Source organism: Pelmatolapia mariae, linkage group LG2 (assembly GCF_036321145.2).
Source record: "Pelmatolapia mariae isolate MD_Pm_ZW linkage group LG2, Pm_UMD_F_2, whole genome shotgun sequence".
Lineage (NCBI taxonomy): Eukaryota > Metazoa > Chordata > Actinopteri > Cichliformes > Cichlidae > Pelmatolapia > Pelmatolapia mariae.
This window is the reverse complement of record NC_086228.1, coordinates 19,201,693-19,218,381: the sequence shown is the minus strand read 5'-3', so window position 1 is coordinate 19,218,381 and position 16,689 is coordinate 19,201,693. Positions and strand designations below refer to the sequence as shown.

The following is a 16,689-nucleotide window of genomic DNA, read 5'->3' as shown; positions in this document are numbered from 1 at the left end:
CACTGATAACTGATAACACACTGCTATCACAAGGTACAAAGAAAGACATACGTTTGTGTCAGTTTATATAAGACATCTTTTATCAAATGAAAATTGATGAAAGGTTTGCTGAATGGGGGAGGGGTAATTTCCTACATTTCAGCCAATCACTGATTTCTGCTTTGGAAACCTTTATAACCTTGTGACTAAACCTTCCATATAAGCAAGAAGAGATCAGTAGCGTGAGACTAGAGTGCTGTACCACAATGATTGTGAGAATAACAGCTTTGATTCTTCTTTGCACACCAGGTAAGTGCAGTTCTTTCCTACAAGAAAAATATGATGGGAAACTTCTGCTTGCACTGCACTGTTCGTGAAACCCATCGTGCATCTCAGTGATGGCTATGTAACAACCTTTCTAATGTAATAGCACTGATTTTGTCCTTTTGTGTTGTAACTCTGTTGTTATTTGTTTTTTTCTTCAGCTGTGATTCAAACTTCAGAGGTTCCTCAGCTGATCACTTTGACTGTTGTTGAACTTGGTGACAATGTTACTTTTGGCTGTGAAGTCTCTGAGAAGGAGTTAAAATCCTTTCATTGGTATAAACAATCTCTGGGACACTTGCCCCGAAGTGTTGCTTCTGTTGTTTTTAACCAAATAGCTTTATCTGATGAATTTAAAGATTCACGTTTCACTGTGAATAAAGAAGCATCTCAATATATATTTACTATTAGAAATGTCAGCAAAGAGGATGAAGCAACATATTTCTGTCAAACGGGAGCCACATATTCACAGATGTTCAGCAGTGGCACATTCTTGGCTGTGAAAGGTAATGTGTTTCCCTTTTTGTACCAAGATTACATAATTTCCTTAGGGATTAATACAGTATTCTGATTCTGATTCTGATATCACTGAAAGGTTCAGTGTCATTGATGCAAATCAGTTAAATCAGTTACAAATAGTTTAGGTTGCAATTCTGCCTTAATTCACAGATCACAATCATCAGAAATCTGTCTACGTGAAACAAAATCCAGAGAAAGAGTCTGTTCTTCTGGGAGACTCTGTGACACTCGAATGTTCACTTCTCTCCAAGAACAAAGAAAAAGCACTCCAATGTCCAGATGACCACAGAGTGTACTGGTTCAGAGCTGGATCTGAAAGATTTGCTCCAAACATCATTTACACTCTCGTGAACAACAGTGATGAAGCTCTTAAGAGACGATGTGTCTACAGCATGACCAAAACCATACAGAACTCCTCAGATGTCGGGACTTACTACTGTGCTGTTGTCACATGTGGGGAGATCCTGCTTGGTGAAGGAACTAAGGTGGAGACACGTATGTATCTGTAATTGTCTTTAAATCTTAAATTATCTCACTAAAAGTTAGTAAAAAAAAAAAAACAACCCACAAACATCAAACTAAGCATAAGCACTATAATCAATCCATAGTCATTAATCCCATGCAGCACAATGCATGGGGTAGTCTCTAAATATCACACTTTATTCAAATTACATAGTACAGACAAATGTATTGCACCACTTCTCGTTTCATCTAACCTTCCAGACCTCTAATCTTAATAGCTATCATTTTAGTTTAACTGCCACAGGTATATAAAACAAAGCACTTATCCAAGCAGTTTGCCTTTACAAACATTTGCTTAAAAAAACAGGTTGTTCTTATAAACTTGTTGAATTCAACCATGATACTGTTATAGGATGCCACAGTGATAACAGTTCATGAAATTTCTTTCCTCCTACATGCTCCAGTATAAATGTTTTTATTGCAGTGAAAGGAACAAAGCCTCAAAGTGGCAAACCACATTAAGTTACAGAGTGGGGTTGTTGAGTGCTGAGAAGCATAGTGCATAGTGCATAAAAGTCACCAATGCTTTGCAGACTCAATAGATGTTACAAACTTCCGCAAGCTTTAACAGCAGCACAAATACTGTGCCCTTGGACCTCCATGGCATTGGTTTCCAAGGCTCAGCAGCTCCTGTAGGAGCTGTAGGTTTAATGTGTAGGCGGTTTAATGTGGGTTTAATGTTTAGGTTTAATGTGTAGGCGGCCAAATACCTACACTCATATATGAGTTTGTTTGAGTGCGTGTCTTCCCATTTTAAGCTCTTTGTTTATCTTATTTTCGTATGAAGTGCTACACACAAAGCAATAATTGCTTACAACACACAAAATTACTTACTTATGTTATTGGCCATGTTGCCATGTTAAGTATACGCTAACTGGACACCTTATTAGGTATATGTTTTCAACTGCCCGTTAACCTAGATCAGCCACTAATAGCAACTCAGTGCATTTAGATATGGCCAAAAAGACCTGCTGAGGCTCCAAAAAAGCATCAGAATAAAAGGGATTTTAATCAAGCAATTTGATAGATCTATGCCATGATTGTTAAAGATTCATCATAAGCTGTCTCTAGCGCAACAAAAATAGAATATTGTTGGTTATAAGCACATTTCTGCAACAACTGAGAAATTCCATGATCACATATTAAATTAAACAGTCTCTCTCTCTCTCTTTTAACTAATGTAGGACCAGGATTAGGCCCTGTTCTCATTATTCTTGGAGTTCTGCTAGGTTGTTGTGCGGCTGTGATTGTGCTTCTTCTTTTGTACCCCAGAGGGATAAATGTTTGTCAGCATTGCAAAGGTAGGTTTATCGTAACTGTGTGTGTGTGTTAACTAAAATTATGTTTAAGATCTAAATGTATGTTTCACTTTATCATACCAGGACAACAACAGGAACACAGGATTACAATAAAAATAAATCACTGCATTTATATTACCTTGTTACACAATTCTTGTGTGAGTAAATGCCATAATTCACTGTAACACTTGTATTCACCTTCTTCCCTTTGTGTTTTCCTATGTTTCATTTTGATTTTGAACTTATAAACCGATGTTTGGAATAGATGTGGATGAGTACATGTGTGTTGTCAACAGTTGTCATATCACAACATTATATTGCAAAAATAAAGATCAATTGTTTAAAACTTCTGTAAAAATAGTTTGTATAACTATATTGTATAATTAGAGAATTGGAGGTGCACTGGGCACACCACAGGAAGGAACGTGTCTGTCCATTCATATATTTTTAATGTTACCATACTATTATTCCAATCATATCCCCAAATCTTATTTCTTTAGGGGAAATACGTGCCACCAATCATGCTGGATGTGACGTGTCAAATGTGGGGCAAGCAAATGATTTGGTAAATATGCTTTTGGAAAAGCAATTTCATACCCACAGCATATAAAAAAGATATCACAATGTCTTGTTAAATTTGTTACAATATGAAGTGTTGGAATAAAGTTAATAGGTGCACATACAGTTAGTTTTACAAATGAAATTGTAGAATTATTTACTGGATTAGTAGAACAACTCCACAAAATCTTACCAAGTCAAAAACACTCTCAAGGAGGTAGGCGTGTTAGTGTGAAAGTCTACAAGGTGTCAAAAGACACCTATATGATTGGAAACATAGAAGGTTTACAACAAGGTGCAAACCAGTGGTTAAATTTAAGACTCAGAAGGCCAGATTAGACTTTGCAGGAAAAAATCTAAAAAGCCTGCACAATATTATAATTATGGAAAGAGGAAAAAAAAGGAGAATGACAGGATCAACTCATGATCTGAGGCATCACATCATCTACTATATATGCTGGAGCCCCCACCATCTCTAGGCAGCATATTAAAGCCAATTAATTAACCAAAGCCTGCATGTTGGAGATATTACCCCACTTTGTTGTGATGTGTGTTGGGGTAATTGATCAAAAAAATATGTATTATATATATTACACTGAACACTTTTCTTAAATGTAATGCAGAATGTTACTTAATTACTCACCAGAGAAAGTCATTTGTTACACTACTCATTACATTATTTTCATATTTCTCTGTAAAATGACCTGAAACACATTGTCTCATAATTATTATTTAACAATATAAACCCAAGGCTATTGTCCCACACACCAACACAAATCCCTATGCTAATGAGGACACACATGTGAGCTTTATGATGACATAAATCCTAAAATACCTGTCATTTCAGATGATGACCGATGCTGCAGTCCATTACTCCTCAGTGAGAGTAAACAGAGGGAACAGGAAGAGGGGAGAATCAACACAAGACTGTGTGTATGCTGCTGTTAGACAAGAGTCCCACACTCAGCGGCAACCATCAGCATAGGCCAGAAAGGGCAGGAGTTGTAGTCCTTTAATAGACGCTCTGGCCTTTCTAATATGTGTTCAAATAAAACGGTTCCTATGAAGGTTTAGGACAAATATGAAAATGAATTCCACTGGCACATTAAAGAGTGTTGAATGGAATTCAACAATCCATTAATCCAATACTGAAAGTTGTGCAGTAGGTTGTTGGAATTGAAAAGTTTAATCCATTTTTATGGTTTACAACTCATGTTGACAAACAGACACAGTAACAGCAAAAATACGTTCTTAAGGCATTCTATTGCATGACTGCAGAAACATATTCAAGATTGACACATGGTGATGAAATAAACATTTTTTTAGCATCTCATTGTTGCACATTTGTCTTTTTTTCTGATTAAAGTCATTGTTTTTTTATCTTTAAATTTGTTAAGTTCTTTGATATGGGTTCCCCTGGTTGAATACATCAAAACTTTCGCGTTAGCTTCTGATTTTGATTATAGTAGTATTTCCATAGACTTTTGGTCAGTATCACCATATGAATCAGTCTTTTACTTTTAGAAGTAAAATAAATGCATTTGAGAAAGAATAAATTGAATATTCACTTTAGAACAACAATAATCAGCTTAACTGACTATTAATTTCATGAAGAATTATGTTGAAGAAACAGGAAATATGAAGACTGACCTGCTGAAGGCCCTCATGAGGTATTAACCCAACCTGGCCATTATTTTGTAGTGGTGGTATTTCAGTAATGTTCATTTCCAATCTGATTATTATAATTTTTTTTTTATTTATTTATTTTTTTTTAGATGATTTCTCTCTTACTTCTTTTCTTTCTTGAATGTTGTAGTTCAGAGCTGGTCTTGACATGTATGCATGTGTGCACAACTTCACTATTTGCATTTTTTGTATATTCTAAATGAAGCTTATGGGTAAGTTCAATAAGGAAGATCTATAGGCACACATCTGTCTCAGGCAGACAGATGTATCTGGAATTGGCCACCCCTGAACTAGACTTTACATCGCTTTTACAGCTCATTGCTGACATCACTGGTCTAGTCCAATCATCTTTCTGCCCGCCTTCTTCAGGCCAATCAGTCTCCACTCAGCATAGTTAAATCTCACTGCTCTTCTGTCATTCTCCCTTGTGGACGGCTTTATGCAACCCATCTCCTCCCTTTCTCTGCCTCTCCCATATTGCTTAGGCTCAATCCAAGCCCCCAACTTCATCTCCACCACCAGCATCAAACTCCTGAAGCTCCTGTCCTAATTCCTATCACTGCTTGTGCAGGTGCACAAATCAATAAGGGGACTGGATAGGCAGGCAAACTAAGGTCAGATATTAAGGTCAGATAAGCTCGTGAGTGTCAGATATTTTCTCACATTCATTATATCTGAGCTGGGTGTAATTTATCTGATCCAGTTCTTAAACAGAACACATTATGATCACCGGGAGAAATGTTTCAGAGTCAGAATAGACTGACCAGTGGAGAGTCCTTGAATCTAATGAATGGAGTGGATTTAATACTGTGGGCCACTGAACAACAATATAGTTTGATGTCGTCTGATTGTTTTTTGCGTAATACAAAACACAAAGACATTCTTCACAATATGCTCAAACTCAGTTTCTCTTCTACAAACAAAAAGTTTGGTGGGCGACCCCCTTCCGGGGCTCTCCTCTGCTGTGATTGTCCCTGTGGTGGTCCTCCTGAGGCTCTTGTGTTCTGAGGCGCTTCTGAATGTCTGTGGCCCAGGTCTCCTCCATACCTACTTTATGTCCTGGAGGGCAGGGCTGTGGCTTCCCACACACACCATTAGGCTACGTTCACACTGCAGGCGAAAGCGCATCAAATCCGACTTTTTTGACCCTATGCGACCCATATCCGATCATGGTATGACAGTGTGAACAGCACAAATCCGATATTTTCAAATCCGATCTGGGTCACTTTCATATGTGGTACTGAATCCGATGCACATCTGATGTTTTAGAAAGCGACTGCTGTTTGAATGGTCGTGTCGAATTAAATCCATCTTTTACGTCACTGACACAAGACAGGCGCCAATTATCAGCCCCGGAGGAGCGCCCGAGAAGACATCCCGAACGCTTCCTGGCCATCCCGTGTAGATGTTAGTGAAACTGTTGGGAAGACAACGTTGGAGAAACGTGAACATTTTATTTGTACTGTATAATCTGCGGATTCTGACAGAAATCTGCAACTATCCTTTGAAGCACCGCTCCTCTCTAAAATAGCAATAAGGATAATTATTAGGCCATATGTAAATAACAAAATAACTTTACAACTTAAAGCAAAATTGGGAAACGTAAAGTCCGAAACAGGTCTTTATATTAAGGGCCATCAGTCAGACAATACTGTTTTGTCTGGGTCTAAACAGAACGCGTTGTGTGTGACGTCTTCTTTTGTGCATGCGGGCCACTTTGAGGGTTCAGACTAGAGAACGTTTGATGTCGCATTTTATTTGTAGTGTGAACAAGCAGACAAAAAAATCGGATTTGATCAAAAAATCGGAACTGAGCATTAAGACCTGCAGTGTGAACGTAGCCTTAGAGACTTCCATGGACAAAGCTTATGAACACAAGTGTTCTCACATGCACAGGTGTACAAAAAGATACTCACAGACAATTACTATAAAGCAGATTCTCTCTCCCTTTCTCTATCCCTCTCCTTCTCCTCTATTTTTCTCTCCCTCTCCTTTTGTTGACTGGCCTGCAGGATTCCCCAACCTTATAAACAGTACTTTTGCATAGTGATCGAAACTAGCACCATTGATTAACTTATTAACAATGAACTATGAGATCAGTTTTAAGATTGCTGGAATGCAAATTGTCATGATCATTGATCAGTTGCCCTGAGTACCATTCACAGAGTGTTGGTGAATGGCTACAGTCACAGCATTGTAAGATAGTGAAAGCTGTACTCTGGGCCCCCTCCTCCGTTCAGAGTTGTTCATTCCTATGTCATGTTAATGGCCTCTTTGACTTTCCACTTAACCCAGTGTTCCTCACTGTCTTCCTGAAACGTTTCTCCCACTGAAAATGTTACATTTAGATGAACAGAATCAACTTCCTGGAATTTCTTTACCCGGATGATTGAGCATGTATCACAGTGCATGACAATATGTATTGGACATTTACTTTCTGTTAGGCTGAAATAAAATGTAAGCAAAAAAACTCAAAGTCTCAAAACTGACATAGGAATTCATTCCTTGCCTGTAGTGACCCAACTTAAACACACACACACACACACACACACACACACACACACACACACACACACACACACACACACACACAAAACAAAGAACACCTGCAGCAATCAACATAATATTTTTTTTAATCACAGAAAGCATGACTAGCTATTACAGTCAAAAATCACATATGCAAAGCAGAAATGAAAAAAAATATCTAAATTTCTGGTCTTTAGAGGCCACATACTGTCATTGATGAAACAATTTAACTGTTCACAGGTAATATTTAAGTAAGACAAAAAAAAATAACAACATGAAGGAATTACAAATATAGGGTCTGATGTCAGGTTCAATTTAAATTTCACGAAATCCTAAACATTGTCATTGGCATCAGGATTTAACTTGAGAGTAAACACTATCCTCAGCAAACTCAGTCTTCCTCTTTCCCCTTGTTTTTCTTTCAGAGAAATGTAGTGCAGCATAGTTTAGTTCTTCATCGGCTTTAGTCTGTGTAACATTTTAAAAAGTAAAACAGTTATGTACATAGTGACATCAAGGTGTTTTTGACAAATATTAACTGAATCATTTTAATTACTTACACGATCATGTACTGCTTGGTTTGAGGTCTTGTTTGGAGTATCTGATATAGCAAAACAAATTACATTCATTACATTCTAACAAAAAAAAAATACAATGCATCTAATGTTTCATTTAACTCACAAATTATGGTCACTGATCACTAACAAAAATTAATTATTTGCATAAATTTGTTTGTATAAATAAAGTACACACAGGAACACAAATCACAATGCTACACCTCAATCGCCATAGAAAACAGTTAGTTTTACAGTAGAACTTCTGTCATGTTTGTATAATCCATACATTTTGGGTCCTAAAAACGTGATAAAAATAAATTTTTGCATTTTAAATAATTTCAGCTTTTTATAACACTTACCTTGAAATGGTTTACATACTCTTCGGTTGCAGATCAAGACAACATTTCCAAAGAGAGAAATGGCCAAGCAAACTATTAATATTGCCATTCGAATAAATGCTGATTGTGTTGGCTGTACTACAAAAAACAAACAAAAAGTCAGTTCTCAAAAACTGTTATCAGCTTAGAATATTTAGTTTAGATTAAAGTACTTAACACCAAATACCTTCAATGTCCAGTTTAGCTCCATTTCCAAATAATATCTCCCCACATGTGGCCACAGCACAGTAGTAAGTCCCAGCATCAGATGAGCTGACATTCTTAGAGAAGCGATAAAGACACCTCTCCTGTGAGTCTGATATTATCTCACTTTCACTGTGTCTGTTTCCATCAGTGTAGATGATGCTTGGGTGTAATTGATCTGATCCAGCTCTGAACCAGAACACATTATAATCTCTGGGACACATCTGGTCAGAGTCAGAATAGACTGAACACTGGAGAGTCATTGAATTTCCTGAATGCAGTGGATTTAACACTGTTGGCCATTGAACAACAGTATAATTTGATGCTGTCTGATTATTTCCTGTGGAATACAAAACACAAATACATTCTTTATAACATGCCTCAAAACACTTTTAAAGTTTATAAAAGTATGGCAGTGTATTACTAACTTACCTTTTACTAACAAATATGTTCCAGTCCACTCAGGATTAATCCACTCTATGATTCCACAGTGATAGATTCCCTCATCGTCTTGGACTGCTTTCAAAATGGTCAGGTTGCTAAATTTCTTATCATAATGTGCTTGAAATCTTGATTTAAATATTTCTTGACCATACTGAGGTGTTGCACTTTCATACAGTGACACGATTAATCTGAGAGTATCTCCGACACTCTGCTTGTACCAGTGGACTCCTCTACTGCTGACCACATCGGGCAAAGCACATGTTACGTTCGCTGGTTCACCAAGCTGAACAGTTTTCACTGGAACTAGAGTATCTGAAATAGAAAAGTTATGGTTTTCTCCACACATCTATTTGACATTAAATTCTCAATCTAGAACACTTTTAGTAAAGTAAAATGCACACTTACATCCTTGATGAAGTAAAAGCAATATAATCCAGAACATGACCATCGTGACACTGCTCCTTGTTGAGGACTTGGCTGGTATTTCACAGAATGAAGGAGGTGAAATCACTGTATTCGGTAAGACAGTAAAATGCTGCTGATTGGTCAGTACAGAATAGATTCAAATGTAGACTTCCTGTCACATTTGCCTCCTCCTGGGCTTTGCAAAAGCTCTCATCTTCTTTCATCTTGTATTGTAACTGCCTATTTTGTTAACTCGAACACTGTTCCCTATGGGTTATAGTTATTCTTGTTAAAAAAACTATTCTTGATAAAAACTTTAAGCCTTCAAAGTATAATCAGCACAGTCCTAACTGCTTTTTTGTCACGGTCTGCGGGGCAGAATGAGTGAAGGTATATGTGCAACAGCAGCTCAGTGAATGTAGATATGGCCAAAAAGACCTGCTGAGGCTCCAACAAATCATCAGAATGGGGAAGAAAAGTGATTTTAATCAAGCAATTTGTTAGATCTATGCCATGATTGTTAAAGATTCATCATAAGCTGTCTGTAGCTCTACAACAACAGAATATTGTTGATTATAAGCACATTTCTGCAACAACTGAGAAATTCCATGATCACATATTAAGTTAAACAGTCTCTCTCTCTCTCTTTTAACTAATGTAGGAGCAGGATTAGGCCCTGTTGTTGTTATTCTGCTAGGTTGTTGCATTTCTGTGATTGTGCTTCTTCTTTTGTACCCCAGAGGGATAAATGTTTGTCAGCATTGCAAAGGTGAGTTTATCGTAACTGTGTGTGCATGTGTTTGTGTGTGTGTAAAGATAGATTTTTAAACTAAAATTATGTTTAAGATCCAAATATATGTTTCACTTTATCATACCAGGACAACAACAAGAACACATAATTACAATAAAAATAAATCACTGCATTTATATAACCTTGTTACACAATACTAGTGTGAGTGAACACTCAGTGGAACACTTGTAGTCATCTTCTTCCCTTTGTGTTTTCCTATGTTTTATTTTGTAGTAGTAGATGTGTGTTTGAAAAGGAACAGTTGTCATATCACAACATTGCATTGCAAAAATAAATACTAAAGATCCATCACTTAAAACTTCTGTAGAAATACTTGGTATAATAACATTGTATAATTAGAGAACTGGAGGTGCACTGGGCACACCACAGGATGGAACGTGTCTGTCCATTCATTTGGATATTTTTAATGTTACCACATTATTATTCCAATCATATCACTCAATCTTATTTCTTTAGGGGAAACACGTGCCACCAATCATGCTGAATGTGACGTGTCAAATGTGGGGCAAGCAAATGATTTGGTAAATATGCTTTTACTATATATTCTGCAGCATGCTTTTGGAAAAGAGATTAGCAAATTCATACCCACCACATATAATAAAGATATCACAATGTATTGTTAAATTTGTTACAATACAAAGTGTTGGAATAAAGTTAATAGGTGTATATACAGTTAGTTTTACAAATGAAATTGTAGAATTATTTACTGGATTTGTAGAACAAACCAACCCCGTACCATTAGAGATGGAGGCTTTAGAACTGAGCATCTTAACTGTGTTGACTGTGTTTTTAATCTAGTGTCACCTGAAGACCTGAAAATCACCAGCCTCCAATATTGATTTTCTGACTTGTCCCTTTACATTGAGAAACATTATTTGGAAATTATTCCACAATTTGTAGACCTATTTCTTTTGCAGATTGGTGAAACTTTGCCCATCATTACTTCTGAGAGACTTTAATTAAAGATGAAAATATGCAATTACTTGATTTAAAATCCACTTTGATGGAAGTAAAATAACTAAAAAATTTCATTGTGCAAAAACTTATCGACCCAACCACATAGAAATGCTGATTAAAAATTCTAAGATATGTTGTAAAATATTAGAATAATATTATAAGATTTGTTTTAAATAGTAGTAGATATATTGCACATATGTAATTTCTGACTCTTCCAATAATCTTACTTGAGTTGAAGTTGATGACATAAATTCTAAAATACCTGTAATTTCAGATGATGACCGATGCTGCAGTCCATTACTCCTCAGTGAGAGTAAACAGAGGGAACAGGAAGAGGAGAGACTCAACACAAGACTGTGTGTATGCTGCTGTTAGACAAGATTGGTGTTACGTGTTAAAATAAACAGTTCCAATAAAAATGTTTTTTTTTGTGTGTTTTCTAAAAAAAAAAAAAACTGTTGTTCAGCTGATTCTATGGAAACACAACCTCTTTGGTTACTTTTATTAACTGCAACATAAGCTATGGTAGTATTGTTGGGACCAACAAAACACGTTGTATAATTCACATTTCATAACCCCAAATCATTGTTGAAAAATATCAAACTAAAATAAATTCCAATGGCACATTAAAGTGTTGAGTGGATTCCTGTGATTCTGAAATCATCTTTTTTTCTGATCAAAATCATTTTTTTTTATCTTTAAATTAGTTAACTTCTTTGATATGGGGTTCCCCTGGTTAAATACATCAACATTTTTGCGTTAGCCTGTAATTAATGATTACAGTAGTTTTCCCCCAGACATTTGGTCAGTATCACTGCTGGTGCAGGTGCACGGATCAATAAGTGGACTCGATAGGCAGGCAAACTAAGGTCAGATAAGCTCCTGAGTGTCAGATATTTTCTCACATTCATTATATCTGAGCTGGGTGTAATTTATGTGATCCAGTTCTTTACCAGAACACATTATGATCACTGGGAGAAATGTTTCAGAGTCAGAATAGACTGACCAGTGGAGAGTCCTTGAATCTAATGAATAGAGTGGATTTAATACTGTGGGCCACTGAACAACAGTATAGTTTGATGTCGTCTGATTGTTTTTTGCGTAATACAAAACACAAAGACATTCTTCACAATATGCTCAAACTCAGTTTCTCTTCTACAAACAAAAAGTTTGGTGGGCGACCCCCTTCCGGGGCTCTCCTCTGCTGTGATTGTCCCTGTGGTGGTCCTCCTGAGGCTCTTGTGTTCTGAGGCGCCTCTGAATGTCTGTGGCCCAGGTCTCCTCCATACCTACTTTATGTCCTGGAGGGCAGGGCTGTGGCTTCCCACACACACCATTAGGCTACGTTCACACTGCAGGCGAAAGCGCATCAAATCCGACTTTTTTGACCCTATGCGACCCATATCCGATCATGGTATGACAGTGTGAACAGCACAAATCCGATATTTTCAAATCCGATCTGGGTCACTTTCATATGTGGTACTGAATCCGATGCATATCTGATGTTTTAGAAAGCGACTGCTGTTTGAATGGTCATGTCGAATTAAATCCATCTTTTACGTCACTGACACAAGACAGGCGCCAATTATCAGCCCCGGAGAAGCGCCCGAGAAGACATCGCGAACGCTTCCTGGCCATCCCGTGTAGATGCTAGTGAAACTGTTTGGAAGACAACGTTGGAGAAACGTGAACATTTTATTTGTACTGTTTAATCTGCAGATTCTGACAGAAATCTGCAACTATCCTTTGAAGCACCGCTCCTCTCTAAAGCTTAAAGCAAAATTGGGAAACGTAAAGTCCGAATGAGGTCTTTATATTAAGGGCCATCAGTCAAACAATACTGTTTTGTCTGGGTCTAAACAGAGTGCGTTGAGAGTGACGTCTTCTTTTGTGCATGCGGGCTGCTTTGAGGGTTCACACTAGAGCGCGTTTGCTGTCACATTTTATTTGTAGTGTGAACAAGCAGACAAAAAAATCGGATTTGATCAAAAAATCGGAACTGAGCATTAAGACCTGCAGTGTGAACGTAGCCTTAGAGACTTCCATGGACAAAGCTTATGAACACAAGTGTTCTCACATGCACATGTGTACAAATAGATACTCACAGACAATTACTATAAAGCAGATTCTCTCTCCCTTTCTCTATCCCTCTCCTTCTCCTCTATTTTTCTCTCCCTCTCCTTTTGCTGACTGGCCTGCAGGATTCCCCAACCTTATAAACAGTACTTTGCATAGTGACTGAAACTAGCACCATTGATTTACTGATTAACAGTGAGCTGTGAGATCACTTTTAAGATTGCTGAAATGCAAATTGTCATGATCATTGATCAATTGCCCTGAGTACCATTCACAGAGTGTTGGTGAATGGCTACAGTCACAGCATTGTAAGATAGTGAAAGCTGTACCCTGGGCCCCCTCCTCATTTTAGAGTCATTGCTATGTCATGTTAATGGCCTCTTTGACTTTCCACTTAACCCAGTGTTCCTCCCTGTCTTCCTGAAATGCTTCTCTCACTGAAAATGTTACATTTAGATGAACAGAATCAACTTCCTGGAATTTCTTTACCCGGATGTTTGAGCATGTATCACATACATGAAAATATGTGCTGGACATTTACTTTCTGTTAGGCTGAAATAAAATGTAAGCAAAAAAACCCCTCAAAGTCTCAAAACTGACATAGGAATTCATTCCTTGCCTGTAGTGGCCCAACTTAAACACACACACACAAAAAAAACAAAAAACACTTGCAGCAATCAACATAATATATTTTTTTAATCACAGAAAGCATGACTAGCTATTACAGTCAAAAATCACATAAGCAAAGCAGAAATGAAAAAAAAATCTAAATTTCTGGTCTTTAGAGGCCACATACTGTCATTGATGAAACAATTTAACTGTTCACAGGTAATATTTAAGTAAGACAAAAAAAATAACAATACAAAAGAATTACAAATATAGGAACTTATGTCAGGTTCAATTTAAATTTTGGGAAATCCTAAACATTGTCATTGGCATCAGCATTTAACTTGAGAGTAAACACTATCCTCAGCAAACTCAGTCTTCCTCTTTCCCCTTGTTTTTCTTTCAGAGAAATGCAGTGCAGCATAGTTTAGTTCTTCATCGGCTTTAGTCTGTGTAACATTTAAAAAGTAAAACATATATCAAGTGATATTAAGGCATTTTTGACAAATATTAACAGAATACCAATAATTTTAATTACTTACACGATCATGTACTGCTTGGTTTGAGGTCTTGTTTGGAGTATCTGATATAGCAAAACAAATTACATTCATTACATACTAATGAAAAAATACAGTAGTGAAGTGCACCGAATTTGGCATTCAACTCACAAATTATTGTCACTGATCACTAACAAAAAATGAATTATTTGCATAAATTTGTTTGTATAAATGAAGTACACAAAGGAACACAAATCACAATGCTACACCTCAATCGTCATTGAAAACATGTACAGTAATCTTCTACAGTACTCTTTATAGTTTTACAGTATAACTTCTGTCATGATTGTATAATCCATAAATTTTGGGTCTTGAAAATGTGACTGAAATAAGTTTAGCCTTTTAAATAATTTCAGCTTTTTATAACACTTACCTTGAAATGGTTTACATACTCTTCGGTTGCAAATCAAGACAACATTTCCAAAGAGAGAAATGGCCAAGCAAACTATTAATATTGCCATTTGAATAAATGCTGATTGTGTTGGCTGCACTACAAAAAACAAACCAAAAATCAGTTCTCAAAAACTGTTATCAGCTGTGAATATATAGTATAGATTAAAGTACTTAACACAAAATACCTTCAATGTCCAGTTTAGTTCCATTTCCAAATAATATCTCCCCACATGTGGCCACAGCACAGTAGTAAGTCCCAGCATCAGATGAGCTGACATTCTTAGAGAAGCGATAAAGACACCTCTCCTGTGAGTCTGATATTATCTCACTTTCACTGTGTCTGTTTCCATCAGTGTAGATGATGTTTGGGTGTAATTGATCTGATCCAGCTCTGAACCAGAACACATTATAATCTCTGGGACACGTCTGGTCAGAGTCAGAATAGACTGAACACTGGAGAGTCATTGAATTTCCTGAACGCAGTGGATTTAACACTGTTGGCCATTGAACAACAGTATAATTTGATGCTGTCTGATTATTTCCTGTGGAATACAAAACACAAATACATTCTTCATAACATGCCCTGAAACACTTTTAAAGTTTATAAAAGTATGGTAGTGTATTACTAACTTACCTTTTACTAACAAATATGTTCCAGTCCACTCAGGATTAATCCACTCTATGATTCCACAGTGATAGATTCCCTCATCGTCTTGGACTGCTTTCAAAATGGTCAGGTTGCTAAATTTCTTATCATAATGTGTTTGAAATCTTGATTTAAATATTTCTTGACCATACTGAGGTGTTGCAGTTTCAAACAGTGTCACTATTAATTTGAGAGTATCTCCGACACTCTGCTTGTACCAGTGGACTCCTCTAATGCTGACCACATCGGGCAAAGCACATGTTATGTTCGCTGGTTCACCAAGCTGAACAGTTTTCACTGGAACTAGAGTATCTGAATTAGAATATAGAAAAGTTATGGTTTTCTCTACAAATCTATTTGACATTAAATTCTCAATCTAGAACATCTTTAATAAAATTAAATGCACACTTACATCCTTGATGAAATAAAAGCAATATAATCCAGAACATGACCATCGTGACACTGCTCCTTGTTGAGGAGTTGGCTGGTATTTCACTGAATGAAGGAGGTGAAATCACTGTATTCGGTAAGACAGTAAAATGCTGCTGATTGGTCAGTACAGAATAGATTCAAATGAACACTTCCTGTCACATTTGCCTCCTCCTGAGCTTTGCAAAAGCTCTCATCTTCTTTCATCTTGTATTGCAACTGCCCATTTTGTTAACTAGAACACTGTTCCCTACGGGTTATAGTTATTCTTGTTAAAAAGTATCCTCAATAAATCTTAAGCACTAAAAGAGTAATCAGCACAGTCCCAACTGTTGTTTGTGGCTTTTACCGCAAGAAATAACCCAGAAAATCATCACATTTTGCATTTCAAAGTAAACTGTATACGTCCATTGTTCATTTTGACTTATCATTGCATTTTGTACCTTAAAAGAGCCGACGAGAAGGCCTGAATACATGTTGCTTGCCTGAAGCAAATGGTTTAGCCTCTTCAAAAACCAAAGCTTATGGGCATTTTTGGGAGCAAATTACATTGTAAACAGGTCAGTAGCTGCTTAAACACCCAACACCAACCCCCCCCCCCCCCCCCCCCCCCAAAAAAAAAAAAAAACCAACACACACACACACACACACACACGAACCCGTGGTGAATCAGAATCAGAATCAGAAAGACTTTATTTAAGATAAGGGCAATTAAGATACAACAGAGCAGCATGGTGTTGAAGATAAGGACAGGGCATAAACAGGCAATAAGAGTGTGATAATAAATACACAGAATATACAGTATATGCACAGTT

The 16,689-nt window shown here is 36.9% G+C and overlaps 3 protein-coding genes across 3 annotated transcripts; 1 reads left to right on the top strand and 2 right to left on the bottom strand.

Annotated features, from left to right (window-relative positions):
- The first annotated feature begins 245 nt into the window (after window positions 1-245).
- Window positions 246-5,436, top strand: LOC134633843 (uncharacterized). Its single transcript, XM_063482966.1, has 4 exons — window positions 246-288; window positions 465-809; window positions 973-1,317; window positions 5,372-5,436. Exons 1-4 carry the CDS (start codon window positions 246-248, stop codon window positions 5,434-5,436), a joined length of 798 nt encoding a protein of 265 aa, XP_063339036.1.
- A 796-nt stretch (window positions 5,437-6,232) lies between these two features.
- LOC134633841 (signal-regulatory protein beta-2-like) lies at window positions 6,233-9,442 on the bottom strand. Its single transcript, XM_065472117.1, has 5 exons — window positions 9,400-9,442; window positions 8,983-9,306; window positions 8,534-8,890; window positions 8,329-8,445; window positions 6,233-6,303 (listed from the first exon to the last, which is right to left on the bottom strand). The coding sequence occupies exons 1-5, from the start codon at window positions 9,440-9,442 to the stop codon at window positions 6,233-6,235; spliced, it is 912 nt and encodes a 303-aa protein (XP_065328189.1).
- A 3,313-nt stretch (window positions 9,443-12,755) lies between these two features.
- Window positions 12,756-15,900, bottom strand: LOC134633838 (signal-regulatory protein beta-2-like). Its single transcript, XM_065472116.1, has 5 exons — window positions 15,858-15,900; window positions 15,434-15,757; window positions 14,985-15,341; window positions 14,780-14,896; window positions 12,756-12,826 (listed from the first exon to the last, which is right to left on the bottom strand). Exons 1-5 carry the CDS (start codon window positions 15,898-15,900, stop codon window positions 12,756-12,758), a joined length of 912 nt encoding a protein of 303 aa, XP_065328188.1.
- Between the last annotated feature and the right edge of the window lie 789 nt (window positions 15,901-16,689).

Excerpts from the sequence above, each read along its gene's own strand:
- LOC134633841 (XM_065472117.1), bottom strand. The coding sequence starts at position 9,442 with ATGGTCATGTTCTGGATTATATTGCTTTTACTTCATCAAGGAT. Across the intron at positions 8,891-8,982 it reads AACATATTTGTTAGTAAAAG|GAAATAATCAGACAGCATCA; the intron begins GTAAGTTAGTAA and ends TGTATTCCACAG. Across the intron at positions 6,304-8,328 it reads AGTATGTAAACCATTTCAAG|TTTCACTAACATCTACACGG; the intron begins GTAAGTGTTATA and ends TCTTCCCAACAG.
- LOC134633843 (XM_063482966.1), top strand. The coding sequence starts at position 246 with ATGATTGTGAGAATAACAGCTTTGATTCTTCTTTGCACACCAG. Across the intron at positions 810-972 it reads CACATTCTTGGCTGTGAAAG|ATCACAATCATCAGAAATCT; the intron begins GTAATGTGTTTC and ends CTTAATTCACAG. Across the intron at positions 1,318-5,371 it reads AGGAACTAAGGTGGAGACAC|GCTCAATCCAAGCCCCCAAC; the intron begins GTATGTATCTGT and ends CATATTGCTTAG.
- LOC134633838 (XM_065472116.1), bottom strand. The coding sequence starts at position 15,900 with ATGGTCATGTTCTGGATTATATTGCTTTTATTTCATCAAGGAT. Across the intron at positions 15,758-15,857 it reads GCTTTTATTTCATCAAGGAT|ATACTCTAGTTCCAGTGAAA; the intron begins GTAAGTGTGCAT and ends ATTCTAATTCAG. Across the intron at positions 15,342-15,433 it reads AACATATTTGTTAGTAAAAG|GAAATAATCAGACAGCATCA; the intron begins GTAAGTTAGTAA and ends TGTATTCCACAG.